Source organism: Onychostoma macrolepis, chromosome 03 (genome assembly GCF_012432095.1).
Source record: "Onychostoma macrolepis isolate SWU-2019 chromosome 03, ASM1243209v1, whole genome shotgun sequence".
Taxonomy (NCBI): Eukaryota; Metazoa; Chordata; class Actinopteri; order Cypriniformes; family Cyprinidae; genus Onychostoma; species Onychostoma macrolepis.
Window position 1 is genome coordinate 10,176,438 of NC_081157.1, and position 26,851 is coordinate 10,203,288.

Genomic DNA, 26,851 nt, shown 5'->3' on the forward strand with positions numbered 1-26,851 from the left:
CTTCAGCAGACTGGCTTGTCCGAGGAAATGCTGCATTTATAGTCAAGGCAATTTGTTGCCATACTTTTTGTCTTTACTTACTGAATTTTCCTCGTATGATGTCCTTCCATTTAAGGACTGATTGCACTAGAAGAATACTTTCGTCCTTGGACCAGTTTGGTTTTCTTTTTGATTCCATTTTTAAGAGTTTGGAATATTGGTCTTTCTTTTATATACAGCTGAGAGTGCAATTTGGGTGATGTGATTAGTCAGCTTAATTACATAAATAGAGTCCATTTGTGAATTTAATTAATCCGTAAACCTATTAATAAAATCGTGCAAGATTGTAAAATATAAAAGTACTTATTTGACGTTGTGTAAAATAAGTGTAGTTACTTGTAATGTTTTTGCACATAATGTAAAGCTACCTTTAAAAATAAATTTAAATAAGAGAACAATTGTATTGTCTTGATTTATAATTGATGTCATGTGACTTCACCTTTGCAGACTCCCTATTGGCTGATTCAGAGACTGAGGGTGGCCATTTTGTGTTGAAATCATTGTAGTCCTTAATTCACAACACTTAAGTCAGCTCTTAAGAATCAGTCTTAGACTTTACTGAAAGTTGTTTTTAGCCTCTTCATTAAACTCTCCTACACTTAGATAACTCCTACTTGTAACTAAGAATTTTTAAGCTTAAGACTATTCTTAAGAGCAATTCTGAGAAGTTATATACATACGGGCCAAGAACACACTTGTTTGCAATATTCTCTGTGCCAATAGAGAGCCAATTTTTTTTTTATTCTAAACATATTAAGCAAAACACTCGTCTACCTCAAAGTGAAACTGGTGCTGCACAGTAAAATGTATTTCTTTTATGATCAGTTTTAAGTCTTTGTGAACTGCAAGTCTGAGAGAGATTTTCACATCTGTTTCTGCAAGCTGCAATGCATTCAACTTTTCTCTCAATTTAAAAAACTGACTCATTTCATGAATTTCCTTAAGGTGATCAACAATTATTTGAACAGTACAGGATGAAAGCTGACATTTAGATCACACTTTTAGATAAAACGGAGCAAGTTGCCTAAAAAACAGAACTTAATTTCAGCAAAGTTGTGTTGTTTGGCATTATTAGTAGCACTGCAAAGAGAGTGCTGTTCAGAGCACTTATGTTTGCAATGAGGAATTGCAATCGAATCAGTCAGGTTTACCTCTGAACGATCACAATGCTTTCTAAATACATGCTGTAAATGTGGACACAATTGAAAAAGTTTTGCCATATTGCTGAAATGGTCATAAAACATTCCTCCCCTCTCTAATATGTATTTTAAGATGCTGATAAACCTCTTCAGAGTTTTGCACTTGACTTGACACCAGTCAACATGACGTGTTAATGCAAATGAGGTCAATGACGTAGAACTGAACTTATATCTTCCCTCTATGTGTCGACAACAGTGTTTTAAAGGTGAAAACTCTTTGAAACTCTAATTGCAAGCAGGCAAAGCACAATTAAACCTGAAATTGGCCAAATGAATGTGAATGTGTATATGCCTCAAGAATACTGGTATAGTACTGCATATGTGTGTGCACAAAGCTGGCAAGAAAACATATTTTCTAGCTTTCACACCAAGAAAGAGCACAATCCTGCAATTAAGATAAATACCACATTTATTAAAGAAATATATATTTGGAATTTATAAGCTAACAAAATGTAGCAAATTAGCTTAAAAGGGAATTGTATATAAATAATTACAATTATTTATATCGGCTGACAGTGATAACTGTAGCAGAATTAAATTGCCATCAACTGATCTGTTCGTCCAGCGACCATTCAGTGCAAGTTCAAATCAACTCTAAGAAAGGATATTTTCGTGGCCACAGAAAATACTTTAAGTATTAATGCATTAGAGCATGTAGCGAGGGTCAAAATCATAAAGGGACATTAATTTGCAAGGCAGAACCAGAAAATCATGTAATTTGTGCACACAACTTTTATTAACTAAACGCTAACACGCATAACTAATCTAAACAAACAAACAAACATACACTCACACGTATATACAAAAGGGGAGCTAAAGTGGATGAATGAAGCCATTAGAGAAAACAGAATGCAGTTATGGAAAGAGTTGGTTAACCACCTGAGTAAAACCATCAGCGCCGTTTATAACGGGGTCTATAGCTTATACTAAATGTACCAAATGTTCTATTTAGATGTACCATACTTGCATTTCCATGGCTGTTGGCGTGTGTCTGGAATACAGTCTCGGATGAAAAGTCTTGATGGTTTCAAGGTTTTGGACTCGCGATCACGTTCTTCCGGGTTAAAGAGTGATGAATTCCACAAGATGTTATTCTGGTTCTGAGGTCCGCGGAGCTTTGGTTGAATGGAAAGTCAAGGCCGCAAAGCCTGCCGCAAAACTTAAAGTTTCAGAAGAGTTCTAGCTCACATCCTTCTAGGATCTAACAGAACCGCAAAACTGAGATATGTTGAAGTCCACCGGGCACGCTGGTACCGGCTCAGGCTCTCCACACGAGCAGCAGTCCGGAGATTTAGCAGTAGAGTTTTTTTTTAGAAGAGCACTAGAACTGTGCATGAGCCCTTTAAGGTCTGAGAAGGGTCACGCCTCTCAGGATGGGCTTGACCAATGAGAAAGGCTGAATTTCCAAGCGGGAGTTTGGAAATACTGGGGCACAGGGGTTGGATTGGACAAACTATTAAAGATTCTTAGGACATTAATATGTTGCATAGGTATCAACATGTAATATTCACTCTCACTTAGATCATCTGAAGACGAATTGATAGAGACCAAACATGTTACAGTTAGAGTGATATTAACTAGTGATCTATTATAAGCATGCATAAAACAGTATACAATACACAAAAACAGTAATAATATACACAATGACTTAATGATATGTGTGCTCATTCAAAGAAAGGTTTTTCTATGAATTAATTAGAGAAGAGTCCATTTTATGGCATAATGTCTTTTTCCTAAAGGGGATATGAAGTGAGTGTTGCTCGGCCATTTGCATTCCTTTGAGCAATAAAACTAGTGTTATCTGATGGGTTGCCATGGGACCAGGGGCCTGAAGTCCTTGATAGTCCTACTGGCTCCTGGTATGTGTATTGGGTGAGGGGTCTGTGACCATTTGTTAATCTAATAACTAATTGATTAGTTAAATCAAATGCAAAATTGTGTGTCTGATTGGTCCAAATGCTACAAAAACTACCTCAGATAATGATGGTCTGTTTACTAAATGCTCGCAATTAGTGCCAATTTGTCAATTAATTCAAAAGCTCTAGCTCACAAAACTCTTATACAATTACATTACATTGTGAATAAAACAACTGTGCTCATACACAAAACCCACTTAATAATCAAGTGAACATGTTTTGATTGTCCTATGAGTTGCTTAAGGTCACTTGTACCAAAAACATGCTCATGCTCATTTTACAGTAAAAAACATTTTCTACTGTTGCCAAAAGTAAATTTATTAAAACACACACACGCACACACAAAACCATGCAGACATATTTCCCACTGAGACCAGTGTGTCACTCCCTCACACATACATAAATTGATTGATTTATTTATTTTTTACAGTTCACTAATTCTAATTTTGAATACTATTTAGGATGCAAGTATGTGAATTGGGATGCAGCAAGTAATATGAAAAGGCTTTGCTGGTCATGAGGCTATCCGCTGTGCTGCTGGATTCTTCCTCCTACAGAGCCACAAAAAAAAAAAAAAAAAGTTACATAAACAGAAAACTTTTTCCTTCCTTTATACTGCAGGGCATCTGTGACACCAAGGGAGCACCCAGATAGCACACGTACGTCTGCAAGATGTCTGTTAAAGATCTCTTGATCTGGAAAGCATCTGCTGTCTATAAACGTCTGACAGACGTCTGTAAGATGTCAGTTTTACATACATTCTAAATCATAAGCATCTTAAAAACATCTAATAGACGTCTATTTGACATCTAAAAGGAGACGTCCTATAGACGTATTGCAGATGAGCAAACACCCTAAAAAATACGTCTTGCAGATGTAAATGCAGACGTCAAATAGACGTCTCAGAGATGTACGTGTGCTATCAGGGCATTTATAGATGTGTACATGATCAGTCCAGGATCTTTACATGATGCCCTTGTCCTGCACAGATCACCATACCAGCAGGCTCTTTATCCACCAGCTTGAAACTGTCTGTTGGGAGATGGTGGATACCGATGCCTGCAGCATCCCGTTACAATGAAGACACCATACCACCAGCCTGTCGCAAGTAGGAACACTCTTTTTTGTCTCATTAGACACACACTCAAAGTGTTAATTTTTGTGACATTGAAATACACCACATATTTTCTAAATGAATTTTGATTAACAGGCCAAGTTGACGCCTGTTACAACAGGCATCATGCAAAGGCGAGAAACGTTATTGAGCACACCTTTTGGATGTTAAAGATGAGCAAGCATTCCATTTTCTTGAGGGCCCTGGAGATCAGGCCTCTGTTCACCCCAAAGGAGATTGGTGCCTTTTGCATCCTCCACAACATCTATGTGGCAGCACACACCCTGTGTGGCATATCCTTGAGGAGGAAGAAACACAGGGACAAGATGACAGCGTGGATGACATGAGTAATGCAGCAGTGGATGAGAGGCACCTGTCGGGGAACCGTCTCCGAGGACGGCTTGCTTCCCCACTTTCATCTCCTGATGAACTGCCCGTGTGTGTCTGGGTGAAGAGTAACCTCTCCAGATGTAGTCATGTTCACTAGAAGTTTGCATAGAAGAGTGTATATTGTTTAGGAAGATAGATCTATTTATATATATATATATATATCTGTTTGTGTGTTAATTTCTTGATGTTGGGATGTTCATCTGCTTTTCTCTCCCTATTCTCTTCCCTCTCTTTCTTTCAAGAACTCCAGAAGAGTCTGACTGTCCCTAGGCCTCTTTCTAGATTGCTGCTCCTGGTTTCTACAGAATGGGTAGAAGCTGGTGTGCTGACCGAGCCACCTGTAGTGAGAGTCAGATTTACTGTGACAATCAGATGCGGAATAATTGAGTACTGCCCTGGGTTGCGTTTCCCAAAAGCATCGTAAGCTTACGTACATCATAGACCCATTGAAATCAATGGAGCTATGATCAACATAGGCTTACGATGCTTTTGGGAAACGTAGCCCTGGAGTGCAGTGTTCATGGCAGCCTCTACCACCTTTCCTGTAGGCGGGTCTATGGAGTCAATTTAATGCCACATATATTTGCAAAAGTAAATAAAGTATTTAGCAAAAATATTTCAAACAAAAATAAAGAAATGCAAAGGTTTTGAGAGGAAAAAAAAATGCAATGGCACAAACGTAAATATAATTTAATTACAAAATGTAATGACTCATGTTAAAGAAGCTTAAGATCTTTGATCATTTTTTACCTCTGCAAAAGATTTATTAGTAGCAATGATTTTGCAACACAAATTTCCTTTCCAATATCTGCCAAATCATCTGCAACGCTCATTTTAATCTGCTTTTGTGATACCGTTTTGCCTTTGCTCTTCACATTTCTGTGCATTTCACTTTCTGGCATTGCTTTGATGTGGGGGTGGAGTCAAGGGAGGGATGCCTCTCTCAAAGCTATGTCATCAGCTGGAGACTTAGATCGCAACAGATGAAGTCAGCATGGCTGAGAAGAGGCATGTGGGCGGACTTCAGGTATGTCAAGTTGATTGTTTCTTTTTATTTCACTAATGTTAAAATGAATATTGTTTGTGATTAGTATCAACAGTTTGTTATAAGTTAAAGAAGTAAGAGAATTTACTCGCTCACGTGAACGTGTTGGAATTAATTTCTGTCATTGTGCACACTTTTATAGTGCCAATAGAGTTGGTTTATTTTTAAGGATTATGATATTCTTACATTGCAAATTAGATGTTACACTGTCTCTTGAAACAAACTGCAAATGGATAACCAATAAAATAAAATGACCATATACGATGCTCACTAATGTTAATAATTGTCTAGGTAATCCCTTATAATTATTCTACCATTACACGTTTAACAGAGAAAATCAAGATGTAGGAACAGCAGCACAGAATTTAATTAATCTTCTGACCCAAAGCCTCAGTCAGATACAGGCAGCTCGGAGTCATCAGCAACAGCAGCAGCCTTCTCCTGCTTTTTCTCAACCTCAAATAGAGGAGGATACGACCTGCTATGCACATAGTCACAAGCTGAGAAAAACTAAAGAAAAAACAATGGCAACATTTCCATGGATGAGCGGTTCCATTGATAAACAGTTGTTAACAGTTCTATGACCATCTCAAGATGTATTTTTGTAATAACTATTTTTCTTTAAAACTGTCTAAAATGTTGTTTTGATGAAACTGCAATATGATCATTGGGTTTTATTTCTCTGAGTTGCAATCTTATATTAGGATTTGTAATGTTGCATCCATTTTGTCAGTTTTTTTCATATTCTGAAATATTATATTATATATAATATATATATATATATATATATATATATATATATATATATTGGGGCAGTACTCTGGCTCAAGTGAGACATGGGAAGAAGAAGAAGAAGAAGATGATTCAGAAACATGCAGGACCGTTCCATTTGACTGTTTCTACAGTTGTAAACCAAAAGGTGAGTCTTTTTTACAAAAGTAAACCAGGTGCTGTCCTTATAGGGCAAGAACTTCACATGTGCAACACCATGTTTCTCATGTAGACCATGAAAGACCACACTGAGAGCGTCACATGCCCTTGCTTCAGCAATTTTGCTTGTCAGTTTCATGGAGCCACTGGGGACAACGATCTCACCATCACCATCCACCTGCTAGTAGACAAGAACTGCAGCTCCGTACATGTCAAGCCAAAAATGTAAGTAATCCTCTTTGTATGCCAGACGACTGTTGTACAAATTTTAATACTAATGCTTATTTCTGAAGTAGCTCGTGAAAAGAGCGGAAATGATGTCACAGCCAATCAGATTTTTTTTTCCATTTATTTGGACCGGGGTTCGAATCCCACTCACGCAGGTCTAAAACCATTATTTCACACAGCTTTGTGCTTTTTATGAAACAAAACTGTAAAATTTAACAATACATTACAACTGCAAAGTATTTTAAATTTGTGTATTACGAATAAATGGTTAGTATTAAAATACAGTAAAATAATAGTATACATTACATGGTTATATAAAAACATGAATTATATAATAATGGTTTCTATTAAATGGCTTTTGAAATGAAAATAGGCATTTAAATTGAACTCAAACTAAGTAATATTCAAGTACTAAATGAAAATGGAGTTAAATAATCAATTGTTTCCAAAACCATAGAAACTGTGAAATATTTGTCCTATGAAAAAGAACACAGCACTCGTGAAGCAATTTGTAATTTTCAGTTGTTTTTATTAAATGCTTTAAGCACTTTTTAAGATTAGTAAATACTGATCCAAAATAATAAAGTATAAAGAAAAATAGAATTCTGACAAAATATACATATTACAGTCGCACACTAAAAAAAATAAACAAATCTAAATATACAGTATATACACGAGTTAAATATTACTAAGGGGCAAAAGATCAAAAAATGTTGTTTATTTATTTTTTTCTGCCACACATCTGTCTTTCCATCTCGTAAAATGCAGACTCTTTAAACTCTTTCCGGGTCATCTTTCTGCATGTCCTGAGGTTGGTAAACGGAAAAGACTTTAGCAGGGCAATGAACATATTTCCCTGCTACGCCAGCAAAGCCTGTGTGTATGTGAGGACTGTTTGGACCCTGCTTCAGCTCCATTTGACAAAATCTGCACAAGCGACTAACGTGTTCAGTTTCAGGCCTTTTGCGTTTTTGCTGTCCTTTCTCCTCCACACATTTCTTTGTGTCCTCAAGTTCACTAGAATATGGAAATATCTTTTACTGCAGCTTCAGATCATGCTGCAAAAAAGTGATGTTCTTCCTCAGTATTTTTGTCTTGTTTTCCAGTGCAAACGCCTAAAGATTCTTAAATAAAGATACATTTACTGGAGATACAAAATGACATAAAATACAACGTCTTGTTTAAAGTGATTTTAAAACAATAACTAATATCTGCCATTTGGCAAAAAAGTAACCTTAATTTAAAGGGAAGTTTTGATAGCTCATAGACTGATATTTGTTATTGTTTTAAGAATAAACTCATTTAATTTCATTACATTTTTCAAGACTTCATTAACATTTGCATCTGAAATAAACATATCTTGATTGAAAGATGTTTGATATTTGTATTGGAAAAGACAAAGTACAGAGGAAGAAATTCATTCACTTTTCGCTTTGCATCCAACATTTAACACCATCATTTTATGAATTTAAGACTTTCTGCTCTGATTTAAAACTTAGACTCAATTATTATCATATTTTACTGGAAAAATAAGACCCCAAGAATTAAACTATCTACTCTACAGAAACCATAAACACAAGGAGGATTGGAAGCACCACATTTCTACCACTACTCTCTGGCTAGTCAGCTTCAACAGATATACAAATGGACTCCCCAAAACTCATCAGAAAACATATGGCTAGATATTGAGCAAACAATGTGTAAGGATATTCAAATTTCATAGTCAGACAATCAAAAAACACTCCTGTTTTAAAGCACCAACTATAGCAGCAGCTCTGACAGCCTGGTGGAAATTTCACCAAATCACAAACACTCCTCTTGCACCATCTAAATACACCTCCATTTGGAACAATCCAGATTATACAGTTAATAAAAAAACACTTTAATTTACACACATGGGCAGAAAAGGGCATCACACAACTCCAACATATATTTTATAGAAATAATCTGGCCTCATTTTCATATTTGGTCAAGGAATACGGCATCAGGAGGAACAGTTTTTTGGAATATCTACAAATCACATCATCTATCCAATCAAAAATTAACATTTGAATCATTAATCTAGAACTTTCACCGTTAATAAATACATCGTCCTCAAAAAAACTCTCCAAAATTATTATTATTTGTCATTATTTATTTTCTTTACACTACTTACATCTGTTATCTGTCTATTATGATACTATTTCAGTTGTATGCTTCCATCCCCAAACCCGACACTATGACACACACATAGACACATATGAATGCAAATATAGGAGTTAATCAGAAGGGACTTGTAATGTTGGCCATCAGTATGTACTTTTTTTCTTTTTTCTCTCTCTCTCTCTTATATGTTTGGTCCATAGGGTTATGTATTTGGTACATGTAAACATTATTATGCAAGTAAAGAATGTGACAAAGTAAAAAAATTAATAAATAAAAAACACTCTGGACTCTGTGGTTGATTAGCATACCTCATGTATGTTTGCACTGCAGAAAAAGAAGTGAAGTGAGCTCAGAACATTGCATTATTTTACATATTGTATCTAATTGAAAAAAAATATACTAAAGGTTGGAAAAATGCACTTGATGCATTTGATGAGTGGTGAGTTTTGTGTCTAGAGCTCTGAAAAATGACATCAAGGTTCTGATATTAGTGCCAATGTGATTGTAAACACTGTATTCATTAGATAATAGTACTTATTAATTAGTACATATTCATGAGATACTAGTTAGATTCATTAGATACTATTACTGTACACAACAGTGATCTGGTGCCCTTTTCTTGATTTGAATCACTGACCCTTAAAATGTTTGAGAACAGCTCTTGTTAGAATGGCAAACATGCTCTTTGACAGAGAACAAGTTTAATAATCAGCTGAAAAGGAGCAAAAAAAACTCGATCACGGAGGCATTTCTGCAGATGCACCATAGACAGGACTGTAAAATGTCCGATAGCACGTGAAGGCAGCATTACACGCATGCAGTTAATTTGAGTGGTGACAGATATTATGGGAGTGGCTTGATGCAGGAGATGCAGATAACATGAAACTCTATGAAACTTTAATTAATGCTGTCACGTAACAAATCTGTTTCAAAGATAAAATTAAATGAATTGCTAATTACAACATTGAAATAAAATGTAAAGTCTGTACAAATAACAGAAGTCGTCAATATAAATAATTGGGAATCATGTAAAAAAAATTAAAACAGTGCCATTTCATTTATAACATTTATGTAGTTTTGTTTCCTTATAAAAGTCCAGAAATTTGTCAATTTTTTTCGTCAGGTCTTTTTTAATGATATGATGTCATTACGTTACTGTCTTGCCGCCAGCCAATCGCTGCATTGCTGATCGTTGTTTGGAGTATCGATACATAGCCCCATTTAAACCAACCCATGAACACACAATTATCTCAGATAACTCAATCCAACCATACTAATCATCAACAACAGCTGCGTTCAAAGAACTGAATTAGCCAGATCATGATTAGCACGATAATATCATCTTGGATGTGTCATTTGATCTCGGATGTAATAAGCGACGTACGAAGAACGGGCCCCTAAACAACATTTACCTGTGAAATTGTTAAAAAACATTTTCCTTCCCTTAATAGTTCGCTGTTGCTGATGTCAAGCAGCTTTTCAAATCGACGGACTTGTTCATGAATTGAAAAACGACAAATGCCATACAAAATGGTACAGTTGAAGGGAGCTGCAAAAACCTAGACAGAATAATTGGCGATGTGGCAAAGGACCTTGCTCATGAATTGAGAGCTGCAGTCCACTCTTTGCCAGTTCATGAGTCTACTGGCCTTCGAATTCTCAAGAAACAAAACAATATTATTATTATTGCACATACATATGCATGTATAAATATAATATGGGGGTTGGGGTGGGCTCAGATTACCATGTGTGTACATAGGTAGGGCCCATGAAAAAAAGGTTGGGAACCACTGTACTAGTGTCACTTCAAGAGAAACACGGGAACCAGAAAATGAGACGACAAAGAATTTCACAATACTAGTGTTTACTATTCAAACGGGAACACAGATCACAGGCAGGGTAGACACTCAAAGACCGACAAACACTAACTTCTTCTTCGTTGGGGTTTTACGGCAGTTGGCATCCTTAGTGTTGCATTACTGCCATCTACTGTCTCCCTTTTGACTTACTATATCTTAATTAAATTGATTAAATTCGTCCTTCCAGTCTAGTCCTCCTCAAAAAACTAAAACATCTCCGTCCATGGTCGTTATTTCCACACGTTACTATATTTTTAACATTATACTCTACTATACCTATTTCCCGTAGCTGACTCTTGAACTCTTGCCTTTCTTGTATATATTTCATACATGATATAAAGATATGCTTAATTGTTTCCTCCTCCTGACATTCATCACATAGTCCTGTAGGATGTTTTCCCATAACATGAAGAGTTTTGTTTAACTTGCAATGACCAATCCTCAGTCTATTTATTAGAACTTGTTCCTTTTATTTCCCTTTTTACTTTCCATACCTATCATATTTTGTATCATGTACAGATGTCTCCCTTTAATTTTATTATCCCACTGCTGCTGCCATTTTTGCCTTATCCTTTTCCACACTAAACTCTTCCCATCTGATTTTGATAATTTAATTTTGATGTCAACATGTTCTTTTTTTTGTAGCTTCTTTTGCCAGTCTCTCTACTTTCTCATTTCCCTGGATGCGCACATGTGCTGGCACCCACATGTATGTGATATTTTTCCCTTGTTTACTCATTCTTGAGTTTGTAAATAAAATTTCATAAAGTAATTCCTGATGATTTCTAGTTACACCAGACTTGATACTCATGAGGGCAGATACAGAATCACTACATATTACAACACTGTCCCATCTAGATTGTTCAATCCATTCTAATGCTATTAATATAGCATATAACTCGACTGTATACACACTTAAACTATCAGATGTTCTTTTATTTACTCCCAAATGATATCTAGGGATATACACAGCAGATCCCGTTGTCTCTGTTTGTAAGACAAACACTAACTGAAAGGACTGGGGCTTATAAAGACAGGATAACGAGGGAACTAAGGAGACACACCTGGAATAAAATTAACAATCAGACAGGGGAAAAACTGGGTCACAGAACACATGGGGAGCAAAAACCACAACAAAACAGTCCAGGGGCGTGACAACTAGAGGATCAAGTTGTGTGTGTTTTTTTTTAATGAGGCACATCATTGGAGACCTTCTGTTTTCTATCAACTCACAGTGCCTATAGGAAATCATCATACCCATTTGAAAGAGTTACTTAATTTGTCTTTAGACTGAAATCAAAACGCATTCCAAAAACAATCTTTACCCACTTTATTTGCAAATGTTGCCTTACAACACCAAACTAATGAAAGAAAAAGGCAAGTTCTGAAAAATAAAAATACAAATTAACAGGGTTGTAAAAGTAATCAGTCCCTTCATTTAATATTTAGTAGATCCACCTTTTGCTTTGCAAGTAATATTTTTTGGATATGTTTTATTAGATTTGCACACCTAGATTGGAGAATATATTGCTTAAAATACAAATCTTTTCTGAAAAAAGTGCCACATTCAATCATATTTGCCTTAAGCAAAAACACACCTGAAAGACTTTGATGCCATCTGGCAAAAGTTGCTATGGTCTGTTAAGACCAAAATTTACATTTTTGGGCTGAACTCCAAATGCTATGTTTGTTATGATTGCTAATGGAAATAATATAGTTGCTCCTGGTATCAGCACAGACACAGTTGTTTTCTTTTTTTATGCAGTGATTAAACCTGCCTGCACAAGAACCTGGACCACAGATGAGTCCTGCTGACTTAAACTCTCCCACGAGTCTTTGTTTCCCTCTGAGAGCGCTGTACCAGCACACTGGCACAACACAAATGCCCAGGCTGTGAGGGCAAATGAAAACAATGATAAATTAATCAAACTTCCCTTCCATCTGGCATCCTTCCATTCCATGCAGTAATCAGTTTCATTTTCTGAAGGTGCGATGATTTGAATTTGTGCATCATCAATGCATCCAATTACACCGGAAATTCTAAAAAAATAAATCTAATTATTAGGTTATACTTCCAGAGGTCGCAGCAAGATGTTATCAAGTGAAGGTCATTTCTCAGATTAGCCTCATTAAAACTAATTTCTACACCACTGACTTGCAGTCCTCTGAAACTCTCTTTGACGGGTTTGTGCCCAGCACAAAAATTCTCAGAAAGAGCATGAGAGCAGGGCATGCTTTCCTTATCACTCTGCATACAGCGGCCTTACTAAGGTGCTCTGCATCTCCGATGTTATATAGAAAACTACCATTTAAAACTACTATTGTGCTCAAATAAATATATGTGGATATGGCACAAAAAATGCTTTTCTTATTTAGTATTTTTGTCCTGTGGTTTCCAGTCAAAATAGGCTATCTAAAGATTCTTAAATCAAGTCAAAGTTTATTTATAAAGTTTTTTAAAAACAAGTGTTTATCAAAGTGCTGTACACACATAGAATAATAAAAACATCAAATGATACAGCCAATAAAAATAAAATAAAAGACAATAAGAAACAATGCAGCTCTCACACAGCGTTAAATGCCAGACTATAAAAATACGTTTTTAGGCTAGATTTAAATACAACAAGTGTTTGTGCTTGTCTGATGTACAGGGACAGCCAAAAGCAAATGATCAGCAGACCTAAGTGCTCTTAGCGTAGCATACGGCTTAATCAAATCGGATAAATATTTAGGTGTTACCCCATTAAGAGATTTTAAAAAAAAAACAGAATCTTAAAATTAATCCTAAAACGGACAGGTAACCAGTGAAGAGAAGTGAGAACAGGAGAAATATGTTCCCGCTTTTGTGTACCAGTCAGCAGGCGAGCAGCCGCATTCTGGACCCTCTGTAGTCTGGAGAGAGGCCTGACTAATACCTATATAAAGGCCATTACAATAATCCAGATGAGTTGAAATAAAAATATGTAAAATTCTTTAAAAGTCTTTAGGAGACAGGAACGATTTCACCTTGGTGAGCTGTCTCAACTGGAAAAAACTAGATTTAACTACTGAGTTAATCTGTTTGTCCAATTTAAAATCACAATCCAAGATAACTCCTAATTTTTTTACATAGGGCTTTACAAGTGGTTTCAATTCACCAAGGTCCAAACCTACAGACTCACAGATACCTCCCGGGGTAAACAGCATAACTTCTGTTTTTTTTTTTTTTTATTAAAATTAAGGAAATTTAGTGCCATCCAGGCCTTAATTTCCTCAAGGCACTGCATTAGGGGCGCTAGAGAGCCAATATCTTTTCGTTTCAACAGCAGATAAATTTGCGTATCATCTGCGTAACAATGAAAAGAAATCCCAAATTTCCTAAAAATATGTCCTAAGGGAAGCATATACAGGGAGAACAGAATAGGCCCCAAAATGGATCCCTGGGGGACTTGAGACTCGAACATTAAACTCTCGCAGCTAGTTTGAATCAATCTTGAATTAAAGAAACAAATTGATACAAAATGAATATGTCGAACATTACAACAAATATGAACCATACCTGGATCGAATGAGAAAATACTGTACAACATGAGAAATGTTTATTTTTTGATTGTATCACCTGTACAGATTAAAGACCGTAATTAATAGGCTGAAATCACTGCATTTGACCAAAGCATACACAACTCACAACTCAAACCGCTGTTCACTATCAAAAGCTACTCTCGATGCTGCGAATCAAACACTAATGAGAAAATTCTTTGTTCGACCGGTTGTAAAGCACGTGTGTCAAACACGGCAAGAATTGGCTTAAATAACCTTGGTAGGTGACGTCAGGATTACATGCAAGGTTATTCTTTGTTTCCAAGGACCGCATTGTGTGTGTGTGAGGGAGAAAGAATCTCTTTCCTGCATTGCAGATATACAGTGTATATATAAAAAAATAATAAATAAATAAAAATATCATTACTTGCATTATATCGGAGTCTGATAAGAGATGCGTGCCTCCTTGTCAGAGGCTCATCTCCGAGGATGATCCAAATAGATACTGCTTCGAGTGTTTGGGGGATGAGCACGCTGCCTTCGGGCTCGAGGGAGAATGTGAGCACTGCGATCTTTTGTGCTTGGCACGCGGCTTGCTTTTATTAAAGACGAGCGAGTCACCGATCCCTTGGTGAGATCTTGGGGGTCGCGTGTCGATCTGGCTGAGGCACGTGAGACGGGTCCGCCTCTTTCTCTCGCGCTCTCTCCGGATCAGGAGGTCCTCACGTCCGTTTCTGAAGCACGCCCTGGCACTTTTTCAGAACGGGTGGAGGATACTTCATCTCTTGCCCCTGCAGAGATCGAGAGTGCCACCTCAGAGTACGTCTCTCGCGATGACAAAGCGTATGAGGAGTTACTCGAGGTGGTAACTCAAGCAGTCGATAAACTAAAGTTAGACTTTAGATGCTTTAGACGCTCACGGGCTATCTCTCCCCTGGGAGCTCATCTTCTTCAAAGAAACCTGTGCTCCCCACCAAGCCTTGCAGATTGACGTCCTCGCTGGTGGGGAAAGTTTTCCAGGCAGCGGGTCAGGCTGGTGCTGCCCTGCACACCATGGTGGTTTTACAGGCGTACCAGGCTGAACTGCTGAAGGACTTGAGCACTGGCAGTACCATCGATGAAGAGGCGTTTTCAGAACTTCGCCGGGCCACAGATCTGTCTCTCTGTGCGACTAAGCAGACGGCCCGTGCCATCGGCCGTTCTATGGCTGCTATGGTCTCCACGGAGAGACACCTGTGGTTTAACCTCACGCCCGGTCCCTGTCCTTGATGCCCTCGTCTCGCCTTTCGGCCTATTTGGCGACTCTGTCAACACAGTCGCCAGTAGGTTTCGGGAGGAGAAGCACTATGAAGAGGCATTTGTGAGGTTTCTCCCCCACCGTGCTTAAGCGCCGGGACTGTCGGTCACCCAGTCCCGAGAGGCTCAGAAGGAGAGTGTGGCGAGTCGTGCGCCTCCTCGAAGAGACTGGGGAGCGGCTCGCCGCACTCTCCTAAGAGGCCAGACCGGAGGAGCATCATCTCCTCAAAGAAAAAGTCCTGAGGCTCGTGCGTCCAGGACTGTGGGGATGTGTCCCCCCAGGGGAGGGGCGTGTAAAGTTCCAACAGAGAGTAGAGGCTCCTTCCTGGCACCCTCAGGGGGCCGCTGTACAATCTCTGCCACCACTGGTGTTTCGGGGAGCAGCGGTCTCCAGCAAAATGTTAGGTGTTTGGTTGCCTCCTGCCACGTTTCAGGACACCGGACATCTAACATCCCACCCATCAAAGCGAAGTGTCAAAACTAGTGCCCCTTTCAGAGAAGCTGGCAGCGTGGAAGCTACTGCCAAATATCTCTCCATGGGTAGAAAGGACTACAGGATTCAGTTTGCATATCGGCCTCCGCGTTTCAACGGCGTGATCTCCACTTCCGTGAAACCGAAATGATTGCATTTGTTGACACAGGAATTGCAAGCTCTGCTGGACAAAGGGTCATAGAACGTGTTCCCCTGCCAGACAGAGAGTTAGGCTATTACAGTCTGTATTTTCTAGTTCCCAAGAAAGATGGGGAGTTGCGTCCAATTTTAGATCTTCGCGGGTTGAATCGCTACCTCAGAACATACAAGTTCAAAATGTTGGCAATCAAGATGATTGTGTCTCAGATACAATCAGAGGATTGGTTCGTGACAATCAATCTCAAAGACACATTTTCATGTAGAAATCTTGCCACAACACAGGAAGTTCCTGTGGTTCGCTTTCGGGGGTGAAGCTTACCAGTATCAGGTTCTTCCATTCGGCCTAGTTTTGTCACCCCGCACGTATACAAAATGCATGGATACAGCACTGGCTCCTCTGCGACTCCAGGGCATCCGCATTTTAAATTACATAGACGACTGGCTGATTCTGTCTCAGTCTCAAGAGCTTGCACTTTGACATCGGGATGTCGTCCTAGCTGGGGTGCGGTCTTGGATGGCCGTCCAGCCCAAGGGATCTGGAGAGGTCATCTTCTCGATTGGCACATCAATTGCCTCGAAATGATGGCTCTATTTTGGGCCCTGAAATACTTCCTCCAGCAGTTAAGAGGCTACCATGTCCTAGTGCGGGTGAACAACACTGCGGTAGTCCCTTACATAAATCGCCAGGGCGGACTGCGTTCGCGCTGCCTGAACAGGCTAGCGCAGCGGGTTCTGCTTTGGGCATAGGACAATTTCCTGTCCCTCAGGGCAATTTACATCCCTAGGCATATAAATGTGGGCACAGACTTACAGGTGCTGGTCATATAATTAGAATATCATCAAAAAGTTGATTTACTTCACTAATTCCATTCAAAAAGTAAAACTTGTATATTATATTCATTCATTACACACAGACTGATATATTTCAAATGTATATTTCTTTTAATTTTGATGATTAGAGCTTACAGCTCATGAAAGTCAAAAATCAGTATCTCAAAATATTAGAATATTACTTAAGACCAATACAAAGAAAGGATTTTTAGAAATCTTGGCCAAATGAAAAGTATGAAAATGAAAAGTATGAGCATGTACAGCACTCAATACTTAGTTGGGGCTCCTTTTGCCTGAATTACTGCAGCAATGCGGCGTGGCATGGAGTCGATCAGTCTGTGGCACTGCTCAGGTGTTATGAGAGCCCAGGTTGTTCTGATAGTGGCCTTCAGCTCATCTGCATTGTTGGGTCTGGTGTCTCTCATCTTCCTCTTGACAATACCCCATAGATTCTCTATGGGGTTCAGGTCAGGCGAGTTTGCTGGCCAATCAAGCACAGTAACACTATGGTCATTGAACCAGCTTTTGGTACCTTTGGCAGTGTGGGCAGGTGCCAAGTCCTGCTGGAAAATGAAATCAGCATCTCCATAAAGCTTGTCAACAGAAGGAAGCATGAAGTGCTCTAAAATTTCCTGGTAGATGGCTGCGTTGACTGTGGACATCAGAAAACACAGTGGACCAACACCAGCAGATGACATGGCAGCCCAAATCATCACTGACTGTGGAAACTTCACACTGGACTTCAAGCAACATGGATTCTGTGCCTCTCCCCTCTTCCTTCAGACTCTGGGACCTCGATTTCCAAATGAAATGTAAAATTTACTTTCATCTGAAAAGAGGACTTTGGACCACTGAGCAACAGTCCAGTTCTTTTTCTCCACAGCCAAGTTAAGATGATTCTGACATTGTCTCTGGATCAGAAGTGGCTTGGTAGCCCTTTTCCTGAAGACATCTGAGCGTGGTGACTCTTGATGCACTGACTCCAGCTTCAGTTCTCTCCTTGTGAAGCTCTCACAAGTGTTTGAATTGGCTTTGCTTGACTGTATTCTCAAGCTTGCGGTCATCCCTGTTCCTTGTGCACCTTTTCCTACCCAAATTCTTCCTTCCAGTCAACTTTGCATTTAATATGCTTTGATACAGCACTCTGTAAACAGCCACACCTTTCAGTAATGACCCTCTGTGACTTACCCTCTTTGTGGAGGGCGTCAATGTACGTCTTCTGGATCATTGCCAAGTCAGCAGTCTTCTCCATTATTGTGGTTTCAAACAACAAGAGATACCCAGAATTTATACTGTAGGGATGGTCATTTATTCAAACTCAAATGTAAATATTCTAATATTTTGAGATACTGATTTTTGACTTTCATGAGCTGTAAGCTCTAATCATCAAAATTAAAAGAAATAAACATTTGAAATATATCAGTCTGTGTGTAATGAATGAATATAATATACAATATTCACTTTTTGAATGGAATTAGTGAAATAAATCAACTTTTTGATGATATTCTAATTATATGACCAGCACCTGTACTGTCCAGACAAGATGTGACACACAGGGAATGGAAACTCCACCCCGAAGTAGTCCTTTTTGCTTTTTCAGGAGACAGCACAATGTTCTCTCTACTTCTCTCTGACTCAGGTCAGGTCAGGAGAGATTTCCTATCTCAGGCGCAGGGGACAGTATTTCATCCCCGGCCCAAGCTCTGCAACCTTATAGCCTACCTTGAAGTTTTGATTGATGAGCACTTACATACTCAAAGTAAAGCCTTTCAAAATCACACACCTAAACCAAAGCACCATTATATCACTCATTATCCAGGACTGGTTTTCCACTTTGGCCCTTTAATCCGTTTGTGGACCATGAGATTTGAAAGTGTAAACGCGTATTTTAAACAGATTTTATTTGTTTTATTTATGTGATTTTCAAGCATACTATGATGAACCCTTGCAGAGAAACATCAGCTGCTTCAAGTGTACCTTTATGCGGGCAACTTCTTCCCACCAGATACTATTCTAGAAAAAAAGCACAGAATTTCATTTTATGGAATACAATGAGGAGATCAGGAGGGCACTTTCAAATTTGAATTTTGAAGCGACAAACACTGAGGTTGCCAATGATATCACGCTGAGAGGCACAAAATACAAAAAAAAAAAAAAGTTGGTAACACTTTTTGATGGTCCCTTTTGAACATTCTGTTAACACTAAGTAATGTTGCAACTACATGTCAACAAACTCTCTTAAGAGTATTAGTAGACTGCTTCATATCTACTAACTCCTTATTGTGTTGGTCTCCCAACAGCTATTCTATTGACAATAAGTAACTTTGCAAGAACGTGTCAACTTAATCTAACCCTAACCCTACCAGTCAACTAATACACTACTAACACTCTAATGAGAGTCAGTAGAAATGTACGTGCAACATTACTTATAGTCAATAGAATGTGTTAAAGGGACCATCAAAATAAAGTGAAACCAAAAAGTTTGTTTTGATCAGAGACTGTGATGATGGACTTGTAGCTGGAAAGATCAAATTGGTTCTTGTTCATCAGGGTTCATTTGTACGTTTTGTTACCCAAGAATATCAGGCTGTGTTGGTTCGTAACATGGGTGTTTATAGTATTGTGCCAACTGTGGTGGCTTCCGCCTTTTCTATGAAGAATCACTCTTGAAGGCTTGGGGTTTTGATGCCAGAAGATAGACTTTATTTATCGAAGACAATGAAGCCGAGAGAACTCTGCAGAGTAATCTATCGAATCTGTGTCCGTATATTCTTTTTATACAGTTTTTCTCTAGGCGTGTTCAATACATTTCATACATAGTTGTTTTACCTTTTTTTGGCTGTCTCCAGCCTGCTTTTAGGAAGTAGACAGGGGGCCTCAGCTTATGTTAAGGGAGATGAGGATGCCTGATCATATATTTTGTTTAATGTCCAAATAGAGTGTGCAGCTTCACCATATACTGTAGTTTTGAAATGTCTGCATATTCCATTCTCATGCAGGCCTCTACACACAGGCAGAGACATGATTATATTAGGAGAATAACTTGATACATAAATGGTTATATTCACATTGATTATATTTGATTAATTTATATTTTGATTAATAAAACTCTTCGTCACAACTGAGAGAATGTGCTGTGTAAAACACGAGAATCTGTTAGATTATTACCCATTGCCTGAGTACAGAGTGTGTGGCATGCCTGTACTAATTCTTCATCACTCCTTTCTCTTCTTATAGACCAGAGTTCGTCAACTGGTGGCCCATCCGGACCTCCTAAACATTTAAAATCAGTGCGGTTACTTTAAGATCAGAGCCCGCCAATGCATTCATGTTTAGCCAAACTGATATGTTCCCTGCCGGAAGATGTTTAAAAATGAACCAATTTCCACTCAGCATTGGGATATTATTTGCCAGATGAATGAGAAAAAAATCAAGACTGAAAAAATGTTGCTTTCTACCTTGAGGAAGAGAAAAATCGACAGTGAAAACAGACGGTTATGTGGAGAATGGACAAAAAAATATCTGTTTCTACCCGTTTTACCAAAACTAGTATGTTTGATATGCAGTGAGTGTATCGCTGTAACAAAAGAGTACAACTTGAGAAGACACTTCAAAACCAAACATGCAAACTTTGACACTCAATATCCTTCTGGCTCTGATGCTCATCAACGTAAAGTGCAAAGTCTTACTGCTGACTATGGGCAAAGACGAACCATCATGTTTTGATCGTGTGCCGAGCAAGAGAAGGCTACAGCAGCCTCTCTCCATGTAGCATGGATCGTCGGGAAGAAGAATAAAATGTTTATTGATTCGGAGACTGAAAGTTTGCATGCTAGCAGTTGTACAAGAAATTGTGACTGAGGATAAAACCAGAAACAATATAATTGCCTCTATTCAGAAAATTCCAATGTCTGCCACATCAACTAAACAAAATGAAATGAAACAGTTGAAATACTGTTAAATAATGTTTTTGAAACTCTTTTAGAACAATTAAAAAAGGCCGAGGTAATGTCATTAGCTGTGGATGAATCTACCGATGGTAGTAATGTGGGCCAGCTGTGTCTTTATGTGAGATTTTTTGACGGGCTGTGCTTTCACGAGGATCTGCTGGCATTAATGCTGCATTCACGTGCTATCAGAATTATCGTAAGTAGGAGTTTCCTAGTCGGAAATTGACCATATAAGGCCTCTCTAAGGCTGTTCATGTCCAATTTCCGACTAGGAAGCTCGTATTTACGATAATTCTGATAGCACGTGAATGTAGCATAATTCCATTGGAGGGACATGCAAGTGGTGAGACACTTTTAAATAAAGTTGATCTTTTTCTTACTGAGCACGGACTAGACTTGAAACGAGTAAATATGCTTGTAACAGATGGCGCTCCTTCCATGGTGGGTACGGTGCAGGGGTTGTATGCGCGCCTGACCGAAATTGTGCCACAAATGAGATCACTGCACTGCTTGATTCACCAGAGCGTTCTTTGCGCTAAACTAAGTGGTGAATTGAAAAACACAGTGGATGTTATGTCTATAATTAATTTCATACGAACAATTTCAAGCCTACAGCACCGCTAATCACACTGATTTGCTCCTGCATAATGATGTAAGGTGGCCAAGTAAAGGCAATGCACTACACGGTTCTGTGAACTTAGGCAAGAGATTGTTGCTTTCATTCAAGAAAGTAAGCATATGAAAGCAAATTTCTCTCTCAGATGCTTGACTAAACTTTCATGGCAGATGTGTATTTTCTGAATGATATTTTCAGTCATTTGAGCAGCCTTAATCTGGAGTTGCAGGGAAAGGATAAAACCAGCAAAACTCCTTCGATAAAACTACCAGAGGTATGACAGATTTTTTGGAAAAATGTGTTTAAATTTTGCTGCGAGGTTTGACGACTTCAATATACCCCCTGAGGTGATGCAGTGTATCAAGGACCCATTTAGTGTTGATGCGGGAGGAGCGTTTGCTTCTAAAGCCAAAGAGGTAGGTAGGTAGGTTAACTTTATTGTTCTTACAAAGGCAATTCTTCATGTAGACAGCAGTATACATACAGCAGCAACACAACACACATAAATCACACATTTATAAGTCATTTAAAAACATGATTGCCGCAGGTACACAAGAATTCACAAGTACGCAAGAAAAGGGAGTTTAAATCTCCGACCAGAAGGAAGCAGTTGGAATTCATTACACAATGGATGGGTGACATCAGAGAGAATTAACTGGCCCTTCTTAGTCACCTTATTTTCATAAATGTGTGATAGTCAGCTCTCGAGTATTAATGCCCTGATTAGCTTGATGGCGTACCACTTGTGTCTAATTAGGCTAAGTATCTGACGTGCTCCTCCCGAACTTTGTTAACGAAACATCATTTAGAATCTATAAAGTCTTTAAAAAAACCGTAAAGACCAAAGGACTGTGTCTCTGCTAAATGAATTTAAAATATGCTTGTGATGCCCTTTTATTTATTTTTTTCTCTAATTGTATTTTATTTTGTATAATTGTTTATTTTTTTCATTTTATTAAAATTGTCTCAATTTGTATTTACAAAATGTGTAAATATGAGAAAAATGTGAAGAACTTGCTGATGAATTTTGTAATTTTGAAAGTTCAAAAAACAAAAAAAAACAATTCCACTCCAAAACATGTCAGTGACATTTTCTCTCAAGATGCACAAATATTATTATTATTATTATTATTATTATTATTATTAAAGGGACGTTTGAAAAGCTACTTAAATATCCTAGGTTAACTAAGATTTACTCATGGCTTAATTTAAGCCCCGTCTATGAAACATCATTGCACACAGAGTCCGAAATTTTCGCACGTTAAAAAATAAATACGACCTCATGTTGTGTCAATCACGTTTACACACTGCCTCCAAAACTTTCGTCCGCCATAAAAAAATTCGGATCAGGTTCGATTTTCTGCGTTTTTGCATCCGTAGCATGCATTTTGATAGGAAAGGATGAGTAATACGAAAAAACGCACGCAAAAATTTTGGAATCAGTGTGCAATGACCTTTACTTTTGTGCTGTACTTCTGTATGTACACCCCGTGTTTCAGATCTCAATCCACTGTTGTCGGTAGTTTTTGTTAAACATGTGCCTTCCTGGTTCCAGTGTTTTTTGTTTTTGTTGTTTAGTTTAAATATACTGACTGCTGCTGATAGATCATTTACTTGATTTTTATGTAAACAACTCCTGAAACTAACTATACATCTTTTGTATTTCAGGTGACCAAACTTCAGGCAACTGTGGTGAAGGTAAACTCACCAACAACAGTCAATGCCTGGGACACAGCATATGAAAAAAGAATGCTTCCTAAGAGACAAAACGGGTCAGATTATGCTTACCTTATGGGAAAATGTGCAGATGTATGAGTTTGAAAATATGCAAACTAGAGCCTTCAGGGGCATCCCAACATTGACATCTTCAAGGAGCACTATGATCAAACCAAGTCCGCAAAGTATTTCCTGCTGGTCAATAACCGAAAGTCACAGAAGATATTGACATCCAGACTACAAAACTGATATCAAAACCACAGGGGGAAAAAATCCAAATCAACAAACTTTGTCCAAAATGTCATCAGTCACAGCATGACTTCAATCCAAAACAGCCGTTACATAGATGCACCACACGTAAAGATCTCAGACAAGGAAACAATTCCCTAACAAAGTGCTCTGGAATCATTGAAGTCATGAAAAATGATCAGGTCCTTTCTCTTACAATATCAAATTCTGTTTTGTCCAAATTCATTAGAGCTGAAATGGACTTGATTGCGCAAGACATTGAGGAAATGCTTTTGTCAACATACACCAACACCCTTGAAATAACTCAACTACAAAACGCTCCAACAGACAGTGATTATGAACTTCTGGACATTACCTTTGATGACCGCTTAACCCTCTCCCTCTTCGCTGCAGATGACGACACATCAACTCAGTCACCAAAAAGACCAGCAGAAGAAGCTGATGAACCATGTAGGAAAGTTGCTTTCACTGTCGTTGAAAAGTCTTCTAAAAAGTGAAGCTATTTTTCTTTCGTCATTATTAGTTTTCTCCTTTTAATATCAAAATGTTTTTGTATCAATTAGTTTGAATTAATGGAAAAAGTAACCCTGTTTCAGTTTCTAAAAAAAAAAAAATTATTAGGAATATTGTTTTCATGAGGTTCGATGCCGAATTTCCTAAATATCGCTAAATATAAAAGCAATGTGTGAATGTATCTAAACATTAAACTCTCTTCAAGTCACTCAGTTGTTGTTGTGGTGTGTGTGTGTGTGTGTGTGTGTGTATACGTTGTTGTTTTTTTAAATGTTTAAATACTGTTTTTCACATATGTGACCCTGGACCACAAAACCAGTCTTAAGTCGCTGGGGGATATTTGTAACAATAGTCAAAATACATTGTATGGGTCAAAATTATTGATTTTTCTTTTATGCCAAAAATCATTAGGACATAGTAAAGATCATGTTCCATGAAGATATTTTGTAAATTTCCTGTAAATATCAAAACTTAATTTTTGATTAGTAATACGCATGGTTAAGAACTTCATTTGTCAACTTTAAAGGCGATTTTCTCAATATTTTGATTTTTTTTTTTGCACCCTCAGATTCCAGATTTTGTATCTCAGCCAAATATTATCCAAACCATACATCAATGGAAAGCTTATTTATTCAGCTTTCATGTGATGAATAAATCTCAATTTTGAAAAATTGACCCTTATGACTGGTTTTGTGGTCCAGGGTCACATTTAATATAGTCAAAAACAACACTATGTACACACATTTCTCTTAAAACAGTAAGTAATTTACAAATCTTATCATGGTGTTCAGGAAACCTGCAACAGTTTTGTCAGTCAACAAAAAGTTTTACAAATTTAGAGACTTAATTCTCAGGAACAGTAGCAAATATCAAAAATGCATTCAAGTCAATTCTGTGTGATTCAGTCCAAATATCATATCAGATGATCTTTGTCCAAGTCACACAGAAATTACTAAACTAATTTTTAATATTCACTACTGTTCCCAAAAAATCTGAATTTAACAGTGCATGTGTTTGTAAAATTATGTTAGTTAGCTTAGCATACTAAACAGTTGCCATTCTAATGTGGCTCTTCATCTATCAATCAACTATAAGTTACATTAGCATTAAGTTAGCTTACCATACTAATCTAGCTAACATGCCAAGTCATGCTTCAGTGCGCTCATTTTCACACTGAGCTGTCCTTAGCAGCCTGATGAATGTGTGTCAATTTAAATGGTACAACTTGTTAAGCCATAGGCGCCAAACCTTTCAGGTCAGCGGTTTAAATCCAGTGTAGCACATACCCAGACCACTAGAGATACAGTGGCAAGAAAAGATGCTTTAGTTGTTTTTGTTCCACGTGTTGTGCCTTTGAGTTATTTTGTTTAAATGGAGAAATACTACATGCATTGCATTAATACACAATTCTTCTTCTTTCTTTTTTTTGAGTTGATTTTCACTTGAACTACAGAGATTAGGCATCTACATGAACCCATGTCTTCTCAGAGGCACAATGGGATGAGTGACAGGCACCTGACCCAGACATTGTGGGTTTGATTCCCATGTGATAACATTACACAGTCATCTGAAGCTGTATGTAATTTGGAGCCAATTGCTGCAGTTCTACTTTTAACAACTCAAGTCTCCGTAAAAGTAAACAAACCACTGTGTATGAGTGGCATGCTGTGTTCAAAAGGCTATAGCTTTGAAAGTTTTCTAGTAATTCAATGTGTGGCAAGTGTTTAACTATGGGAATTTTGCAATGTTTAAAAAGTTTCCAAATTAAATCTAAATGTTTAATTTAGTTTAGTTTATTTATTTATAAAGCACATTTAAAACAACAGGAGTTGCAACCAAAGTGCTGTACATCAAATATAAAACAAGGTAAAAACATACCCAATCAAGACAAAGGGACAAATAACATTGTACACCCTCAAACAGAATTAAAACATACAGAATAAAAATGGGGTTTCAAAGCGGATTTAAACAAAGAAAGAGAAGGAGAAGATCTAATGTGGAAGACTGTTCCAAAGCCTAGGTGCTGCCACAGCAAAAGCCCGGTCGCCTTTCGTTTTAAAATGTGAACGAGGAACCGAAAGAAGAAATTGACTAGACGACCGAAGAGATCTAGAGGTGGAATGCGGAGTGAGGAGATTACAGATATACTGAGGAGCATAACCATGTAAAGCCTTAAAAACAAAAAGCAAAATCTTAAAATCAACACGAAACTGAACCGGGAGCCAGTGTAGAGAGGCGAGAACCGGGTAATGTGCTCACGTTTTCTGGTGCCAGTCAATAATCTGGCTGCCGCATTTTGGACCAATTGCAGTCGGTTCAAAGATGATTTAGGCAGACCCAGATAAAGTGAGTTACAGTAATCTAACCTTGACGTTATAAACGCATTAATTACAGTTTGAAGGTCCTTCATAGAAAGCATTTTCTTGATTCTAGCAATTGATCTTAACTGAAAGAAACTGCTTTTCACAACAGTACTAATCTGCTTATCAAAAGACAACACAGGATCAAAGACAACACCAAGGTTTCTAACATGATCACGTACATTTGATGACAGAGGGCCAAGCTGCTTGACAATGCCAGTGGACACAGCTGTTGGACCAAACACCATTATTTCAGTTTTATCATTATTTAACTGTAAAAAATTTAAGTCCATCCAGTATTTAAT

General features: G+C 37.9%; 1 protein-coding gene across 2 annotated transcripts in view; it reads right to left on the reverse strand.

The window, feature by feature from the left end:
* Positions 1-1,964: 1,964 nt before the first annotated feature.
* Positions 1,965-26,851, reverse strand: part of LOC131536829 (uncharacterized) — a 51,626-nt gene continuing 26,739 nt past the window's right edge. Inside the window, exons 6-7 of one of the 2 annotated variants that reach the window (XR_009270097.1) lie at positions 4,426-4,566; positions 1,965-3,705 (exon numbers count right to left, since the gene is read on the reverse strand). Coding sequence is in view for 1 of the 2 variants with exons in the window: in XM_058769968.1 (XP_058625951.1) it covers positions 4,534-4,566 (33 nt within the window). In the remaining variant the exon portion in view is untranslated. Of the gene's footprint in view, positions 3,706-4,424; positions 4,567-26,851 lie in introns of those variants that run through there. The other variant, XM_058769968.1, reaches the window with a different exon arrangement.